Source organism: Anabas testudineus, chromosome 10 (assembly GCF_900324465.2).
Source record: "Anabas testudineus chromosome 10, fAnaTes1.2, whole genome shotgun sequence".
NCBI lineage: Eukaryota > Metazoa > Chordata > Actinopteri > Anabantiformes > Anabantidae > Anabas > Anabas testudineus.
This window is the reverse complement of record NC_046619.1, coordinates 19,298,012-19,317,540: the sequence shown is the minus strand read 5'-3', so window position 1 is coordinate 19,317,540 and position 19,529 is coordinate 19,298,012. Positions and strand designations below refer to the sequence as shown.

At 39.2% G+C, this 19,529-nt stretch overlaps 1 protein-coding gene across 2 annotated transcripts; it reads left to right on the top strand.

The window, feature by feature from the left end:
• The first annotated feature begins 1,843 nt into the window (after nt 1–1,843).
• On the top strand, nt 1,844–9,596 carry gask1b (golgi associated kinase 1B). Of its 2 annotated transcripts, XM_026358562.1 has the most exons (5): nt 1,844–3,102; nt 4,091–4,308; nt 5,500–5,726; nt 7,789–8,014; nt 8,317–9,596. In XM_026358562.1, the coding sequence occupies exons 1-4, from the start codon at nt 2,241–2,243 to the stop codon at nt 7,994–7,996; spliced, it is 1,515 nt and encodes a 504-aa protein (XP_026214347.1). In that variant the 5' UTR covers nt 1,844–2,240; the 3' UTR covers nt 7,997–8,014; nt 8,317–9,596. The 2 variants fall into 2 exon arrangements, with proteins under 2 accessions (XP_026214347.1, XP_026214346.1); XM_026358561.1 differs by having other exon boundaries at nt 7,789–9,594.
• Nucleotides 9,597–19,529: the final 9,933 nt, after the last annotated feature.

Genomic DNA, 19,529 nt, shown 5'->3' with positions numbered 1-19,529 from the left:
TGTGTGCTAAGGTGAGGTGTGAAAGTCACTCAGGTGCTGCCAATTACCTAATCACTCACTCACGCGCACTCTCTCTCTCTCTCTCACATATGATGCATTGTAATGGAGATGGAAATACTGACCACGAAGGGCATCAATTTTACGTTCCCCCGTGTCTGTGGGCTGAAATGATTATAATATACATGTGACCTTATTATTTTAATCTCCTTGTAAACTGAATATTTTCAGCAGCATGTTCACAAATTCAGTTATTCAAATGAAGTTGGGAAAATAACTTAATTTTATCATTCTGTCAAAATCAGTTCCTCGTAGGGAATTTAATCACACTGAAGCCTGCAAATGAAATATTACAAATAAATACAGATTTACTGCAAAATCTGAATAAATAAATAACCTCAAGCAGCATGCGCAATGTGTTTTTTTCAGGTTTGAAGACATGTGTGCCCAGAATGTTGGGGGGTGGGTGAGATCGGGGGGATGTGCTCAGCTGCATATCCACTACTGGTACAGTCAATAATGACAGCGATCTGCTTCGGTTTCTTCTACAAATTGTTGAATTCCCCACTTGTGCTATAAAAACAAACAGCACAGGATGGGAGTATGTGCATGGGGCAGAGAGACAAGTGAGTAGAAAGATGTGACATCTCATCTCAATCTAAAACGGTGACCTGTCAAAGTGAGTTATGTTCTGAGCTGCTCAGAGTCCAGAGGTGTTTTGTAAAGACACAGTTGTAACTCCTCAGCTTCTGACTTGTGTTCACATCACAGTGAAATATATGAATGTTTTAATAAAATAGGTAGGCTGATTTGGGGCACTGGAGACAGTAGAGAGGGTCAAACTCAGACAGAAACATGGATTAAGAATGTGTGAATGACTATTTAGTTAAAAGAGTGGGAGGGACAGAAACTGATTCAGGGCCGACCCAGAATTCAAGAAACTAAACGGTTCAGCTTTGAATGATTTTAGACATTATTTAAAGGAGTTTAAAGCACACGACCAGAACCTGCTGGAACAGTATAAGGTACATAAATTTATATATAAATAATGCTATTTGCATTAGTAACGTCTGTTCTCACAGCAGACAGCTTCACTACAGCTCTATTGTTCATTATATCTCGTCAAATTCATGAAACGTGCAGCAGCAGAGAGAAGCAGAGTCGCTGAGCGGACCAGAAGAGCGATGTGGGAATGTTCCCCTGCAGCACAGGACAAGGATTCCATTTTGTTTTTATAATGATGTATTTATTATTTAGTTGAAAGTCTCCGTATGATGAGTCAGATGATTTTAATTCCCAGGCTGCATTCTGTTGCCCGTACAGTGATTTAGTCCTATGTGGTCTGTCCTGTTCTGTTTGAATGTGGGTTGGTATAATTCAGGGGTTTTATCTTGTTCGGTGTCCTGTTTTAACTTTGAGCACTTGCCCCTCTAAAGGTCTCTGCACGGCCCTGGCCACAGACCACTGGTTCTATATTTAAACCTGCTTTTATTCAGGTCAGGAAATCCTGTACATAGGCAGCCGCCTGGCCTGCAGGAAATATTTGTTTCCTTCTCTTAAATATTTGCTTTTTACATTTTCTATTCTAGTCTCTTCATGTCTCCACTATGTGATTAGACTCAGCTAAGAATTAGATAAATACACCAGCAGATGTCGCCTAAAACGCACAGATAAATTATGGAATAAACATTTGTCTAAAAACACGCATGTTATTTATTCTTTAAAATAAAATGCAAATAGTTCATATCTCATTGAACCCTTAAATGTCCTCACACGTCCAGCAATAACTGCAATGAAACCAAAACTAGTCTCGCATTCATGTAAAAACCTTTGGTTATAAACTTATCCAAACACTTTAATCTCTACTTTTACCAATTTAAGCATTTGTTGTTTTGTTTTCAAGTTCTACAAAACGAAATTCTCTTTATTTTCCGTGAGTGTTCAATGAATTATCAAGAGATCTTTATTGTGGACTGGATGACAGTATTCATCACATCCAAACCCAGAATGAATTTTACCATAAATCCGGTGGAAGAGGAAGAAAAAAAACTTCGTAGTTCAAGTTGCTTCACGTCTGTGTTGTTGTGGGTGGTTTCCCAGCCCATCCATACCCGGCGCAGTTGTCTCCGTGCGCTATGTCACAAATCCACCCTTCCAAAGTCAGTTTCGGAAGTTGTCCGCTCCTCCCTGGTTTTAGTTCAGCGCAGAAAGGACACTCAACCATGACAATAACTTAACTTCTAATGGGGAAGTCTCGCTTCTACGGGCCATGCTTCCCCTTTATAAGACTGACAAGCAGCTTTCGGAGGTGCCCTCTTTCCAAAAGGACTTTGATAATTGCGACCGTATGCGCTGTTTATTTGTTTTTTGTGGTATCACAAGTTGGACACTCGCAGCAGCACCGGGACAGAAGGCCTGATACCGACAAATACCGACACACCCGCGGTCTGTATCATTTGGACATTAATGACACCTTGGCAGACTTCAAAGCCGGTGCGAACTTTGTGGTTCCGACCCGGTCCAACGTGGTGTACATAACGCTAAAGTCTAAGCGGTTCAAACCAGCAAATATTCGGGGCACAATCAAACCAAAACTTAGGAGAAAAGAGAGAAGGAATAAATCGTCCAGTTCAGCTTTCACGCAGAACAAACTTAGCACTTCAGAGCGAAGCACGGGGCAAATCAACACGTCCTGGACAGAAACCAGGGATGTTGATTACAAATCCCTGAATATTGTCCAGAAGTCTCAAATAGATGGGGAGGCAGACCCCCACATTAGTTCTATCCGGATTTACAGCCAAAGGGCACCGCCGTGGTTCAGCGCACAGGACGTGAAATCCATGCGCTTTCTGGCGGATGCCAACATTTTACGCATCAGAGAAGTGTCCCGCGGAGAACTTCCATCTCTGTTGATATTTGAGGGGGGGACGAGGATTTCTCCCATCAACGACAAACGCACAAAAGGGAACGGTGTGTGCGCAGGGCAGTGTGGAGTCATCAACAATCCTGTGGACACCACAGAGGTCTTCGCTTTCCATTTGGACAGGGTGCTGGGGCTGAATAGAACATTAGCAGCTGTCAGCAGGAAGTTCAGCTTCTTACACGGTGGGTCATCAATCACGAGGTCTAACATCAGTTAGATTTGTTTTCTCAAAGCTCTTTAAAAACCAAATCGACTCTTCGGGTTTGTGAGTGCAGCGTGTTTCATAACAAGCAACGACTGATGGTGATGATTGAACATAGATGCAAACCAGTGATGAACAGAGACGTATAGAGAGGTTGAAACAGTGAGGAGGCAGTGAGGAGGTGGGGAATCTGTCTAAGGGACGTTTTCTCACTTGGATTTCTCACTTGGAGTTGGGCTCTTTCCAGAATCCAAATTGCATCATCACCATCTGAGTAGTGCAATCAGTGCTGTGTAGCAAGAGATGGAAAACTGCCATAATACAGTACTACCATGATGAAGTGACTTTATTCAGCTTTGTCCCATATTAAGGCGGGTTTGGGGGCAGTCATGATTTAAATAACAAGTTCCCCCAGTGCTGTAGTGAAGACTATGACTGAACATCTGTACCAGCCCAGTCATATACAAGGCCCAAACTGCCATTAGTCCATATACTTATATAGTAAAAGAGACACTGAACTCGAATTGTAAAGACCCTAAAGCTTTTTCTGCTTTAAATGTCAGTGTTATTAGTATAAATGTCTTTGAGATCGAGAGACTAGTCCAGAACTCATGTTTCCTTTGCTAAAACCTTGCATCATTAAGCATCTAATTCCTTACCTCTGCATCACCTTTGTCCCATCCTGCTTAACACACATTAGTTTTTTGGTCTTCAAAGAATAAAACTTTGCCTCACATAACACAAAGTTAACATTTTGAGGGTCTGAATTGTTGAAATGCAATCCTCAAGGATTTTTATCCCAGGGAACATTTCTGGATTTTTGCCTCTAGTTTCTGGAAAAGAGAAACGCCGGCTATTTCCTGGTCATTTTCAGTACGATTGATCAGCAAGCTTTTCCTTGCTAACAGCTCTGAGACTGAACTGCTGCTGGAACCTGAACTGATAATCCTTCTACGCTCTCTCTACAGATGGTCAGGCCTGTCCAGTGGTGTCATGGGACGCATCCCTTTACCCAGACGGCCCTGCTGCAGGCCCAGCCACTGTGAAGCTAACATGGGGGGAGTACCAGAGCTCCCTGAAACAAAGGTGTTGGAATAAAAACATCAGTCCAAAGTCAGACTCTGGCTGCTCCACCATTCACCACTATGAGTGGAGCAAACTGGTTCTGTTTGACTTCCTGTTACAGGTAACAAAGGCAGTTTGACAAACGGAAACTTACAGTGATATATTTCAGAAATTCCCCTGAACGTGATGGAAAACATGTCTGCAGCTTCTGTGTTTTTGTGATTGATTCTGTGCTGCTAAGGTCTCCCCAGCTTTCTCCAAATACCAAAAAACACACACTGAATTTTGCAAACATTTTTTATCTGACATCAGCAATTTGTTCTCACAGCTGTTGCTGCTGAAAAAATAGGTTAAATATCCTCAGCATTTTTTTCCCCTTTAGCTGAATAGATGCCTTGTTTCCTGTGTGGGAACCCTCTCATTTTGGCATTAAGGACACATCCCCAGAGAATTTTGTAATTCATTCCTTGATGAATGAGCACAGATACAAGAGGAGTTTGAAAACTCATATTAAAAATTGTTTGGAGAGAAGGATGTTTTTGATTATTCACATCTTCCTCGTTCTTTCATTACAAATAAATTAATGAATATGTGATGAGAAATTCATATTGTGTCATTTAGGTCAACTGAGACCATGAGGAATAGAACACACCTAGTCAAGGATATGAGTAGATTGAATATAGAGAAGTGGAATAATAAACAAATCCTAATTATTGATATTAGATTAAGATAGTTGTTTGTCCTCAATTAACCCTCACAAGTTGCAAATGCTTGAGAAAACACATGGGAATACTAATGTGGAACTATCCAGTATCATTGCACATTATGTGATGACATCAACGTGTAACTTTACAACATTGTGCACAATGCTACTTTAGACCTGATCCCACATTTTTATGGTGATGCACACTAGAGACAGTCTTATAGTGTAAATTGATATTTATAAGATAAAAATGTTTTGTCTTTCTGCAGCACAGGTTTTGCTTACATTTCCTTTTGTTGCTTTTACAAATGACAGTCTCTGGTGTTGTGTTGCATAAACTAGCAGCACTTGTACAAAGCAGCTCTATAAAGACAAATCTACCGGGTGTACTTAGTGGTTTTGTCTTTGCCAAGTCATTACGTTACTTTAGTGTTTTATTATCAGTGTAATAAATCATGTCTGGATAATCAAATAGGAAATAAAGGATTCCATCAATACCAATTAAATTATACTGTGAGCACAGTGCTATTAGCTAACTACTAACGTTGACTGTAATCTTACAACATGAACAGCACATAATCTCTGAAGGATGTTACTTTTCTTTTTCAGATTCACAACCGCTTGGATCAGAGCTGTTGTGGCTTCAGACCCCGGCAGGTAGATGTATGTGTTGGCCCAGGCCACCATGCTGTGTGCGGTGACCAGGACCAGGTACAGTTGGCAAATATCATCTACAGGCAGCACGACCCCAGACGCCTGGTCTTCACCAACAACAAGGGCTTCTTTGATCGCAATGAAGATAACCTGGACTTCAGGCTGTTAGAGGGAATTAAAGAGTAAGTTTAGATTAAAAAAGGCCTCATTCAGGAAACATTAACATTTTATCTTCACTCATGCACAAGAGCTTTTGTCAGATTCATCCACCCATTATCTATGGTTTACAAAAATTACAAGTTGTTAGGATTACACAAATATACTGTACACACACAGCATGCAAACCTCCAGCATGCGAAGAGGAAAACACATTTAACAACAGGTTTAAATCTTTGCATTGTGCTGGGTCTCAGGCCTGTTCACAGTTTTGAGTTTGCACACATAAAATCTGCACACACAAGGACAAAGCAGCTGTTTACAATAAAACACAGTTTTCAAATTCCGCTTTTAGCTTTTCAGATTATAGTTTAAAACTAATTTTAATGTTATACAGTGTTATTTCATTTGAATAGATTTTTAGATTTGGTGCAACACGGGAAACATCAGTCAATCTGTCATGTGCACATATGTGAAAATGTATTTGTTCCGTTTATCCTCCACAGATCTGGGTGCATATGTAACTCCAAAACCACACCGCAGACTTGCTTTCATTTCATCCATCTTTTGATTAATAAATCATAGTGAGCCATGCGACTGGCGAGCCCGAAGATAAACTGTGGTTGACATGAACGTTTGTGTTTCCTTCCCAAACATGCATCCTTGTGATCTTTATCAAAGCTGTAGCTTCTACTCTGTCATACAGTTCAGATTTTCAAAGTGATGTTTTACATGCCCGTGTCCAGCCTTTCTCTGTTCTGGTTTCTTGTTTTAGCTCAGGCAAACATTTCTCTTCGAGTTAGTGTCTAGTAGTTTTTCTTCAATGTGTCATTTCTCCCATTCATACTTTACAGAGTGAAAGAAAAAACTAAGACCAGCTCCAAACCCCGTTGCTTCTCAACATAGGCCAACTGATCTCGTTGTAATGCCTGCTGTTATTCTGCTGTTTGTAAAAGTGCATTTTACCTTAAAAGCTTTTAAAACGTGCATACAGTAAATATCGGATGTGGGAACTTGATGTTTTAAAGTTTCAAGTGCAACCAGTGCAGAATATGTGATTGTACTTTACTGTAGCTGCTGTTGGAATTAACAGTGCTGCAAGACAAGTACTTTTTCTTTTACCAGTTTAAGTGTATTTTGCTGATATTCTAAATGTTGACGATTGGTGTGGCATCTGTTACCTACATAAAAGTTAACAAGCTAATTCTTCCACCTTCCTGTGAAGAAATAGACTTCATATGCAATTTCAAATACAGACATTTAATTCACTTAATTTTTCCACCTCTTCATAATAATAACTTTTATGAGCTTTATATTTCAGCAGGTCTTCTTAGCAATTGGTTTAAGTGAAATATTCTGTTGCTATTAGCAACACCTACAAGCACAGTTCCTTAGCAACTGTACCTAATATTGTTGCATCCTTTATGTTTTGTCAGATCTATAAAAAGAAAATGTTAGGACCATTATGGGCTCTTAATATATATCATTGTACATTACGTGTAATTTGACTTTCTTTTCTGTGACCAAAACAACAGTATAACATGTTTTAAACTCTATAACATCCATGGAACCATTGTGACAATATTTCTTTACATTTCCAGAACCACAATCACTAAAAAGTGGGACTACAAACTTTCAGGTCTTCCAGTAAAAACATCACACTAAGGCCAACTCCTGTCTCGAAACTTTAAACTGTATTTAGGGTGTGGGTCGTGTATATAAACACACACAGAAGGCAGAAAAGGTTATTTCGGACGCTCCATCAGTCGGTTGTTTTCCTTGATGTACTTTCACTGTAGATATTGCTGCTATTGTCTCTCTTGTTTCTACGGTTACATTCATTACCTTTCAGTGGGTTTAGAGAGAAACTTGTAGCACAAACAAATTGGATTCCAACACCCCTTTCAGCTGTTTCTATTTTGGAAAGTTTCGCTGTGCTGTTGGTATCCTCTCAAATAGGATACTATATCTTCGCCGATTGAGAACCAAATAGATTATTTCTGCTCTCAGCCAAGAGAACTTGTACCTCTGAGATGTGTCTGAAACTAAAAGTTCAATTTATTTTCTCACACTTTCATGTCTTCCTAGACTTCCAGAGCAGGCAGTATCAGTGCTGAGGAGCAACAGGCTGCGGGAAAAACTCCTCCAGTCTCTGTTCCTGGACCAGACATACTGGGAGAGCCAGGGCGGCCGGCAGGGCATCGACAAGCTGATTGATGTTATTGAGAGACGAGCCAAAGTGCTCCTCACCTACATCAATGCCCATGGGATCAAAGTGTTCACAATGAATGTGTGATAAGGTTCAGCCGGTCAAGTATGTACTTTTAGCTGACACTGCTGTGCACTTACTGTCTGTTTTCTAAGGCGTTCAGATCATGCTTTAATATCAGCTAACTCTCAGGAGCATATAAATGGAACAAGTTTAATAACTTTTAAATATGTTGAAAATTAAAAATGACCATGTATCTTCTGAAAGCAGCACCGTCGAGATAAAACGACAATAGCAAATCATATGGAAACACATTTACAATGCACTTTCACTTTAGTTCCTACTTTTTAATTTCCTCTTTATTTTTTCATCAACTCATTTTTTCTTTTACTTTCTTTCTCTCCCAGAGCTCACTACACTGGCCAATAGAATTTGTATTGCGTACATTGGAAATGCACCACCAGATACAATTTTTTCTTCTTTGCACATTTCAAATGTTAAAATGTTAATTAAATTTGAAGAAATGCTTCAGTTTTAATGACTTATTTAATGTTTAATCTGTTCCAGGGTCTTAAACATGTTCTTTTGTTTTAACCAAATCCTCATTATAAGCTTAGGATTGTGTTTTTAGGATAAAATACTACATCACTTACTATATTATCATCATATTATCATATATTGCATATTAATAGTTCAGTTAAACAGTTCAGAAGAACAGAGCACAGTAGGGAGAGCTCCTTTGCACCAAGTTCCACTGTATTTATTTAATGTTGCATGTGGTTCAATTCATTTATTTACTAGAGCTTTAACTTAAATTTTAAATCCACCATCAAATATGTTTTTTACTCTTTAATATCAGTCAGACGTATGTCTCTGTCTGTCCCTGAAAGCTGAGCCAGAGCATGGCGTCTGCTTTTTATGCTGTTGTAAATAGAGTGCGTTGGGCTCTTAGAGTTGATGTCGACAGGGCATTGAGGGTTTTCCCGTGCCTGCACCAGGCATTCATTCAGTTGTTGTTTTAACCCCTCTACACCGGCATTAGTGTGTCTGTGAGGTCCAGACCTCTTAGTGTTTGTGTTGTAAAAACCACTCTAGTTCCCAGAGTGCTCAGCAGCAGAACTTATACATGTGTTTTTACGCATATGTACATGTTAAAACAAAATGCACAAAGGTCTTTTACATGTATGCAACTTTATATGACACATACACAGCAAGACTGGAATGTTTCCCATGTTCCCCATGTGAAATTAGACCATGATTAAAACTGTGTCTGCAGGTAAAGTGCCACACTCCAAAATGACAAACAAGCTACAGAAAATCATTAGTTTTCATTCATGACTGGAGAAGTTTTAGTTTTTTATTAGTGGGTAGCTGATTGAATGACCAGGTAAATTTATACTAAAGTAACTTGGGATTTCTTTGACATAACGTCTTTGCTCTGCTCATTATCACATTTTGTGTTAACATTGATTTACCTTTCTCACTCTGTTAGTTGTTGTGCGTTAAGGCCAATTTACCAAAGGACAGAAACTGAATCTGATATTGAACAAAACATGTTAGTTCCAGTTTTAATTAAATATACTGTGCAGTCTGACACTGAGAAAGTCACAAAGTTACAGTTAGTAGTTGAGGAGTTTGTATAATTAATTTATACAAGAATGCTTCTTTTTTTATTCTTGCATGACACATTTTACATTTTCAGAAATGAATTTTTCTGTTTTTGTGTCTATTGTGTTCTTTTCTCTCTTTTCAGCCTTTTTTCCTACTTTGAGTTCAGTTTAACTTCTTTGTTTATCACGGGATGTGGAGACTGAGAAGATTTTGTCTTCCAGGCAGTTCATGAGAATAATTTGGGACAGTTCATCTCAGCTGTGCCCAGCTGCTGTTGCCCGGTCAGATGCCAAACAACATCCAAACAGAAGAGGTCTTTATTCTCATAACCTTGGCTCAGCTCTCAGTAATCACTCTGTTTTACTATGATGCCATTTTCTCTATCTGCTGCTGCACAGCTCCACCCTGAACTCAAAATAATGCAGCTCAGCTTAGCATACTGGAAATACTAAGACAGAGGAAACAGCCACCTACAATGCTCTTTGTCAGGGCAACACAATCTGCACCTCTAAAGCTTGATAACTAATATCTTACGAGTCTACAAGATGTTTTGTGTTTATTTGGCTGGGTTATATGTCAGCTGGGTTAGTGTCACACCAGTTTTACAAGTTACAGTAGGCTAATTAATGACTACATACTGTACATTGGTGGCTTTAACTCATAAATTCAGTTTTCCTAATGAAGCATACACTAAAAAACTTGGGTAAGGGTAAAATCACATGGTCCGACAAAACAACCCATGGAAATGCTTCATTTTTGTCTCCCTGAAAGCAAATAGACACAACAAAATGTCCTGCCATGTTGCCTCTCACACTGTTGGATCAAGGTCTCTTTATGCTGATAAGGACTTTAAAAGATTGAAAGAATGTCAACATGTGGCAGATAAAGTCATGTCAAAACTTGCATGTTTCACCAAAAAGACACATAATTCAGAGCCTCCGAGCTTGGAGATTTGTGGAATTCAGTTTTTATGACTTAGGCTGCATGAAGGAACATCCTTTGCAGGCCTGGCACACCCCCAGGATCTTTTAATCTCATCCCCTCTTTGTGAAAAAAGTGAGAGGAGATTTAACTCAGTAACCTTAACTGAAAATATCGCACACTACAAATCTTACCTCTCACTTAGCTCTAAATACTGCTCAGTGTTTCAATTTCACATCACTTGGCAGTTCAAATAGCACCCATCTCCCCTTTCAGTATAACTTTGCTGCCTATGTCTTCATTCAGTTTATGCAACATAAGCTGAATACAAAATAGAAAAAGTTCAGTTTTTCTCTTTTTTGTTAAATCACATTTCTGATTAAGCCCATAATAATTTGTTTTAGATATTGTTCAAACCACATAAAGCAGCTTGTGTTGTGTCCATGTAAATTTGATAATAATTAATAATAATTAAATAATGTCAACAAACCACCGAGTGAGTTAAAAGCTTAGTTAAAGTTAAGTTAAAGCTTCTAGGAAACAAAACAAACGCTGCAGAAGTCAATGTCAATAATCTGTTAAAGCTGATTTAATGAAACCAGTAGGTTGAGAAACAGTTTGTGTCAAGTATTGAAATAGAAGAAAAAACATTTATTATTCCATTTGAATAAAAATAAAAAGCAATGGAAAACGGGAAACAAGTGCAGAGATGAATATGAATAACTTTAGGCTCATTTGAGACAAATCAAGTGGAAAGCATGAGAAACTTCCTTTAGTCCAGTGATGTGCATCTCTGATGACATCCAAAATAGGAAAACAAGCAGAGCACAGGCTCCTGCTAGCTGCATGGACAGATTATTCCTCTGTGGCACGTTATACTGAAGCTCAGTGTTTCCCACTAACTTTTCCTCTTTCTCATTCTGGAGGAGGCCTGCAGGTCAGGAGCAGGGTCAGTGCCAGAACATTTCCTCTGGAGATAGTTCAAATTCAATTTGTTGCTCAAGGACTTTTGAGCAGGATATCTGAGTGCATGGGAGATCAATCGAAGGGTCAGTTACGCAGCAGCCTAAACCACTGGTCTGCTCTCCTTTTATTTCTAATAGGAAATAGGAAAGTTTAAGGGAGTGATTACTCTGTAAACATGTGAGGCTGCAGGTGACCCAGAAACCCCCCGTGCAATCATGCTCCCATCAACTGTAGCTGAGAACTGAGCAGTTCTATGGGAAAATAAACTAAATTTCACAAAAGCCTCGACCCTACTTGACATGAATGTCTTCTGAATAGTTCATTTGATTTACAGTGGCCATCAGCGTGTCTTTGTCTGACACTGCACTGTAATGTAAACTGCAACAATGTCAGGAGAAAGTGCTGCAAAGCCAACTCTCTGTGCATTGCTCAAATGGTCATTAATTTGCAGTAAGATGATTAAACACACATCAATTTAGTTAGGTACATGATGTAACAAAGACTTTAGTAGTTCAGTTTTTATAAGAATGTTTGAATGTGATTTTTTAAGCTCAACAACAATGAGAAATCCTCTTTGCTGTTTGATTATTGTATATAGTTTGTACTACATGTGGGAACACTCTCATGTTTAAATGATCACTACTTCTTTTTCCTGTGTTTTTTCCTCCTTTTAAATAACAAATGATCTGTTTTTCACTAAATAATAACTCAGTATGCTGTGAGATGAAACTGACAAGGACACGTAAACACTCCTCAGATAATGAGATGATTAAAACACTCTTAATTAAAGTTGACAAAACTCATCTTTAGGTTCCCTGCTCGACAAGTGAACTCCGGTCACCGACACATACTTGATGTCTAACTTGTGCAGCTATGATGTGAGATTAAAAGGATGAGCGCACTTACTAAAAACTGGGATGAGGCATCTCTAACATCTGTTCCCAGGAGATATACTGTATAGGGCAATCAAAACGTTGTGGGCTGAATATGTCACATTCTATTTTTAGAGCTCTCGTGATGAGAGATGTGTGGCATGAGCAGCATGCAGCACTCTGAATCTGAACGAGCCCACTGAGGATGATCACTCATATGACTGAAGAAACCAGCTGCCAATGTGTCACATGATGGAAAACCAGGATTTTAGTTTCTTCTTTTTTTTCTTTCTAAAATAAGACAGAAACATGTATATATAATGATGTATAATAGATTCAAATCTGGCGATGTCTCCTGGTGGATTTCCTCTTTGAACATTTTTTCTGGTGCACATTAAGTTTTTTAAAGTACAGAAGCGTGGTGATTGCAGTAACAACAGAGCAATACTTTCTGTTTGCAGCTAAGAGCTTTGCTCTGCCTGGAAGCACTTCTCGAGCGTATAATGTCCACTTTTCTAAAATATCTGCAACTGGCAGACAAAGCCTTCATCTCAAAGTAAAAATAACAGATTGAAAAAGCCACGAACCTCCTCAAATGCCACTTTTGTCAATAACGTGGGACCTTCCTGTTGAAATGACCGGAGATCGTTTAGAGCAGAACTGGAAGCTATTATACAAATGTTGCCAGATTACATACTACGTAAACTCTAGTAGACCTCACACTCCCACAGTGAGTACTCAGACAGTAAATTAAATAGTATAAACAGCCTGAAGAGGGAGGTACCAAACATGTCTCACCTACCCCTCAGCTGAGCTGTAGTCACAGGAGGTATTTATCAGGTATCAGAAATTAACCCGTGGCTGTGAGAGAGGATCATTGTAGGTTTACAGTCTACAGAGACTGCAGCGGCGGATATCACTTTTCTTCTCTATGGCTCACAATGTGAAGGTGGGCACGTGTCTACCCACCCTGATTTTAAATAAAATACTGTAACACAGCAGGAAAACAACATCATTGGTCACAAACAACACAGAAACAGAAACAGTTCACCCAGTGGACATTTTTCTGACGACCAGGCAGCCTCTCGCAGTTGATCAAGAGTAAAAACAGGAAAGTCAAAACTATGCAGCAGTTTTCCCATTCCTATTCTGCAAAGGGAGGACGCTAATGTGGATGAGTACAAACATGCAGTTGAGGATTCATGTCCCAGCTCTTCTAGTAAACCTGCTCTTAATGAGCGATCATACTCAAAATGATCAGTGCATGACGACATGACGTGAACAGTGATCTAAAGATGAACCGTGTACAATAGTTCACTTATCCTAAGTGTTGTTTTGTAGGTGATACAAATTGTGTATAGTTGTTGTTGGTCTGAGATATTTGTGATTTGAGTTTGAGGGTTTAGGGTTCAGGTTCTTTGGACACAATAGGATGGATACACTATCTGCTTAGAGATTAAATCTGCACTCTTGTGATGTTCACCTAAATGCTGCAATGAGGGGGAAGTCTGCATTTCATTTTTTTTTTATTTATATTTTTGGGAAAAACTTAGTAACTTCACCAAGCACAAAATACAAAAATGTGCAGTATGATATTAAATTATGGTAAAACCTCACAAAGTAAATATTAATTCTAGTTAAATTACTAAGTTCTCTGATAAGTCTTTTTGTTTCGACACATTAACCTCCAAAAACAGCAGCCAAAGCAAGTCCTGCATGTCATTTACGGTGGATATGCTTTTATGAGACATAGTGATGATGGTCCATTAGCATGAAATGAGTACAGGGAAGCCTTGTCTTTTGTCAGAGCAAATTTCCTTCAGTTCTGAAAAAGTCTAAATTGCCCATCACTGTTAGCATCTTGCAAACTTGCATCTTGTAAAGATGACTCAACTGTTTCAAAGGAAATGTCACTGACAAAAGAATGATGTGATTACTTAATAACAGTAGGTGGTGGAGATGAAAAGCAAGTTTTTTTAATGGCAGGAAAAGGACTGTGTTCAAAATGTATTATTCTCTCTTTAGGCGGTTTTCAAAAAAATGAATTAAGATTAGTCTGAAGGGAAAAAATGAAACGTTATTATGTCTATCATTAAGGTCAGTGTGACTTTGAGCCCTTCAACTAATGTAAAGCTTTTAGTCTTTTGTTAAACATTTTGCATGTTGCTGTGGAAATAAATCCAGATGCGGATTTAGTGCTGAAGTATGTGTGTGAAAATAAATGATTACATCCAGGTTAATCATTCTAATACATCATTTCCCAGTAAAATGTCAACGATAATAGTAATTATGCATCAAAGCTTGAAGGTTTGTTCTTGACCCCTGGAAATACGCTGGCAGAATAAATTCTTATGACTAAGTCAGTTTTCTTTTAAAGGCACATTGTCCTCACTCACTCACTCACTCACTCACTCACTCACTCACTCACTCACTCACTCACTCACTCACTCACTCACTCACTCGGTGGATTGTAACAGTGTCAGTAAGTAATTATACCACACACTCCTCCATAATGCGTGTAAACATTAACACCTGGTGAAGTCTAATCTTTGCAAACAAACTTCAAATATCACAAAATCACAAACCTGATGCTGGCAGCAGTTCATTATTTAGACTTCTGTTTTTTAAGTACACAGTACACAGTCACTCTGCACAGACAACATAAACACGTTTGAAATCTGATTGAATACATTTCCACCAGCGTGTTTAGCTTCCTGTCTGAAACACCTCTTTCCTCTTCATGTGTGTCCTCAGACGGGGCTTCTACCTCCTCCCCGCCTCTATGAAGAGGAAAGAGGAAAGAATGTGGCACCACAGCGGCTGAGGCAACACTCCAAATACAATCTTCCATGGTGAATGTTACCCATTCCTGCAGGAATCTAAACAGGAACAGCCTGGCCCAGACTGAGCAGCCACACAGAGCGGGCCAAAGAGGAAATGACTAACAGCAACCTCGGGGTGCGGTGGGTTCAAACGAATGGTCATGCTCAGTAGTCTTCAGCTTCACTGGCATCACAAGTCACAGAGATGCACATTTGTGTTTCAGGGACAAAGCGACATTTGTCACATTACGATAGGCTTTATGTCATTTTATGTCAGGTTTGCTTATGTGCTAGTTGCCTTTTCATTTTAGTGACAGCACTTTGTGAACTGTGTGTGTGTGTGTGTGTGTGACCTCTTTTGTCACAACAGTGTCACATTAAATTTAAATTCAATAAAGAAATATACAAAACTTGAGGTGAGAGCTGCACCACCTGTGTTTGTACTGTATTTAGTGAGATTGTAAGGGAGTCTTTGCAGCTATAAAGATATGATGGCTCGGCTTTTGTTTGTATGGTGGAAACAGATGAGCTAATGTATCGATGATAATCTAATGGAGGAGAATGAAAAGGAAAAAATACAACTTTAAACCACTGAGAGAGTTACTAGTCTGCAAGTATCTAGACCATAAAGACAGGAAAACAGTGCCATCTAGAGAAATCTAAATAGAAAGCAAGCAAATTTTGGTCCCACTGCATCGTTGGACTGCCTAAAACCTAAGCAGAGGTCTCCAACCAGATTTCATCAATTCATTTGACTGTATTTACTGCAGTGTATGAAAAATTAAATCCCCCTCTTATAGCAGCTGTAGAGCTTTAAATATCTCCCAGACACATCACAGCTACCTCAAAATATACCTCTAATGTTGGTACTGTACATGCCACAGACCTCTATGTTGTAAGCAAATTTAGCTTGACACTGCTGTGTGGGTGAGTAAAGTGATCCTCAGGCAGTCGGTACAGGAATGTCCCTGTGGAAACTGGAGAAACTCACTGCAGCTGCTTCAGTAGCAGCAGGGGTTTATTAATGCAGGGAATGTCATGCCAGCCCCAGAGGATTGAGAAGAAGGAGAACTGCTTAACTCTGCTGCCCTCTAGTGGTTGGATGATTACAGTTTAGTGAAGCACCATCAAGTTGCACTGTACCTTTTGATATGATAAAAGTTTAATCAGCTTTTAAAATGCATTTAGCAGTACTCGCCGGGGTGTCAGTAGTGCAGAAAAACGTGGAGCTTAAAAAGAAAATGACCAAAATAAAACTGGTCTAGTGTCTGTTATGTGACTTTTAATATATTCATACATGTCTTTAAACACTCCTTGGTTTGCACGTATGAAATGCATTTGTAAACAGAACATCTAAATATGAAATAAGTCGCCTGATAGATTAATTAATCAAGTAATATATTCTAAAGATTTACAACTCAACTCAATCAGAATTTAAAGTTATTCTAGACAAGACAAAGGGGCATGAAGACCATCTGCTGCTCCACACTGATTAGGCGGGTTAGTTAACCCCAAGCACAAATTATTAATTAAAAGGTAAAAACCACATACAGTATGTCTAACTGCATGTTTTACTGTTCAAAACAGGTTTTGGGTTAAGATCAGGTGACATGTCTGCAACTCTGTCAATTACTTTGGGTTATGGATGCAAAAAAATCTATATCCAGTGGAGAAATTTTTCAATATCAATCTCCTCTTCTAACTTTTTATTTTTAATGCAACTACTGATTCTTCTGTATTGTGCATTGTTCATTCAAATCCTTATCCTTATTCTTGCTTCTGTCTTCAGCTAAACTAATTTCACAAACTGAAGTAGTGAAGAAAGATTTAAAACCAAAGGTCAGGCTGGAGCACCATCCTTGTCTGTCAAAAAAAAAAAAAAAAAAAGAGACAAAACTGGTGGCAGCTTGGGAATAAATGAACAGTGTCCTAGAAACAATTCAATTCAATTCAATTTTATTTGTATCGAACCAAATCAAAGCAGGCAACAGACCCAACAAGGTCGAGTGGAGTCTTTCTCACAGTGGAGCATACTAATTGCTGCTGTTGAGTGATGAAGTGCTGCAGAGATGGTTGTTTTTCATGAAGGTTCTCCTCTCTCCACAGAGTGACCATCGGGTTCTTGGCCACCTCCCTGCCCAAGGCCCTTCCCTCTTGAGCGCTCAGTTCTGAAAGTCGAAACTCAATTAAATTAAATTAAATTTAATTTTTTTTGTATAGCGGCAAATCCCAACAGAAGTCATCTCAAGCCACTCTACGGTGTTTAAGACTCCAGCAGAACCAGTCTCAGGGTGGGCGGCCATCTGCCTCGACCAGCTGGGATGAGTGGAAAGAGGAGAGGGAAAAGAACAACAACAACTACAGAAGAGAGAAGTAAATGTAGAAGTTAAAGACGCATGGATAGAAGATGCAATGGTGACATATGAATAGATAGACGATAGATAAGATGAGAGGAGCTCAGTGTATCAGCAGAGGTTCCCCCGCAGATGAATCTACAGCAGCAAGAGTTGGTCCAGAGTCAACTGAGCCATCTATAAACAGACAACTACTATTGTTATTCTAAGAAAATATAGTGGTATAAGAATACATCTACTGTACTGTGTTCTTGGATTATGTATTAGAATTATGTAAATGTGGATTTCATATCTAACTCATTTTGAGTCATGTCAAATTTTAACAGAATAATTTTTTTTGAACAGGAGACTTAAAATATGAGATGACACATTACTGTGCTGCATGTTGTCAACTGTGCGGTAACTTTACTTCTTATATAACATCGTACTAAATGTTGAGAGACAAGTGAAATTTGAGACACTGTTTCCATAGCAACCACCTACTGTAGATGTGGGACGTTGTGCCTCAGACAGTGTGAAGACTCTTCACCCCTGCATGTACGTATGCACAACCATATATAAATACACATACATCGTGGAAAAGATGTTAAACTGTTTCAGAAGAGTCAAATAATTGGTATGAATCAAGCAAAGAAAACATCTAAGGAGACTCATCTTCAAGTGGTTGGAAAAAATTCTTGAATGACTTCGATCGACGATCAAGTTTGGTGAAGTCAAATTGTAAAAAAAAACAACTGTAGAAATAATGGCTATGTATAGCAGTAAAAGTAAGAGGTTTTAGTTTCTATACGCACAATGTGAAGAGAACTTAAGATACTGGGACTAAGCTTTAAGAAAACCACTTGTCTGTGAAGCTAATCTGAAAAAAAGGCTTCAATTTGCTGGGGAGCACAAAGATTGAACTCTGGAGCAAAAGAAGGTCATGTGGTCTGATAAGTCCAGATATATCCTGTTCAAGAGTGATGGGTGCATTAGGGAAAGAAGAGAGGTGGGTGATGTTATGCACCCGTCATGCCTAGTGCCTACTGTACAAGCCTGTGGGGGCAGTGCTATGATCTGGGGCTGCTGCAGTTGGTCATGTTTAGGTTCAGTAACCTTACGTGCCCAAAGACTGAGGTCAGCTGACGACCTGAATATACTGAATGACCAGGTGAGTCCAGATCTTAACCCCCTTGAGAATCTTTGGGATGTGCTGGAGAAGACCTCGACCAGCGGTGTGACTCTCCCAGCATCAATATGAGATCTCTAATAAATTAATGAAACTCTGGACGGGAATAAATGTTGAGACATTGCTAAAGATGGTCCAACAAAACATTAGAGTGTGTGACTGTTTTTCGGACAGGCAGCGTACATTTTTGTATACTGCAAGTAGAAAAAAAGTCATGCTCCAGATTTACGATTTGCAACAATGATTCACCGAAGGACAGCCTTATATTACCAGTATTTATTGCACTTTGTCTCAGTGCATGCACATCGAGCTCCACAATGCACTAGTGGTTAAATAGTCTCAAATTCTTGCAGTGTCATGTTCTGCCTTCAGTGTGAAACAGCGTGTGATGAAATATGCAGCGTTTTCACCCAGCGAGTGGCTTCTCTCTCATCTCATGCAGTTTTCTGACATGATGCCTTCTCCTACGAGAGATGAGAAACTAGAAATACTTTGACCTCCTTGTGTCAAACCCCGCCCCGCCTCACATGGTAAAGGTCTCTGGTGACCCGGCTGACAGTGACAAACTGACACTGGCTGAATGCTCCACTTCACATCTCTAACCTTTTTCTGAAGATGCAGCTTTTTTTTTCATCCCAGTTCTCTGTGGAGTTGTGGAGAGAAAGAACAATTGTTAAGTGATAGAATACATTTCAGCCCTTCACAGACTTTTTCCATGAAGACATTCAGGTTATTACGATGGACATGGTGCAGGTAGGCTCACTAAATGTGACTGGTAACCTTGATGCTCAAGGAAGTCTAGATGTTATGTTACCAACACTACTGTGTTATAGTTAGGGGACCTCTAGTGGCTGAATGAATTATGACACAGGCTGAGAATAAAGTTTTGTAACATACAGTAGGTTT

Excerpts from the sequence above, each read along its gene's own strand:
- gask1b (XM_026358562.1), top strand. The coding sequence starts at position 2,241 with ATGGGGAAGTCTCGCTTCTACGGGCCATGCTTCCCCTTTATAAGACTG. Across the intron at positions 3,103-4,090 it reads GAAGTTCAGCTTCTTACACG|ATGGTCAGGCCTGTCCAGTG; the intron begins GTGGGTCATCAA and ends CTCTCTCTACAG. Across the intron at positions 4,309-5,499 it reads TGTTTGACTTCCTGTTACAG|ATTCACAACCGCTTGGATCA; the intron begins GTAACAAAGGCA and ends TTTCTTTTTCAG.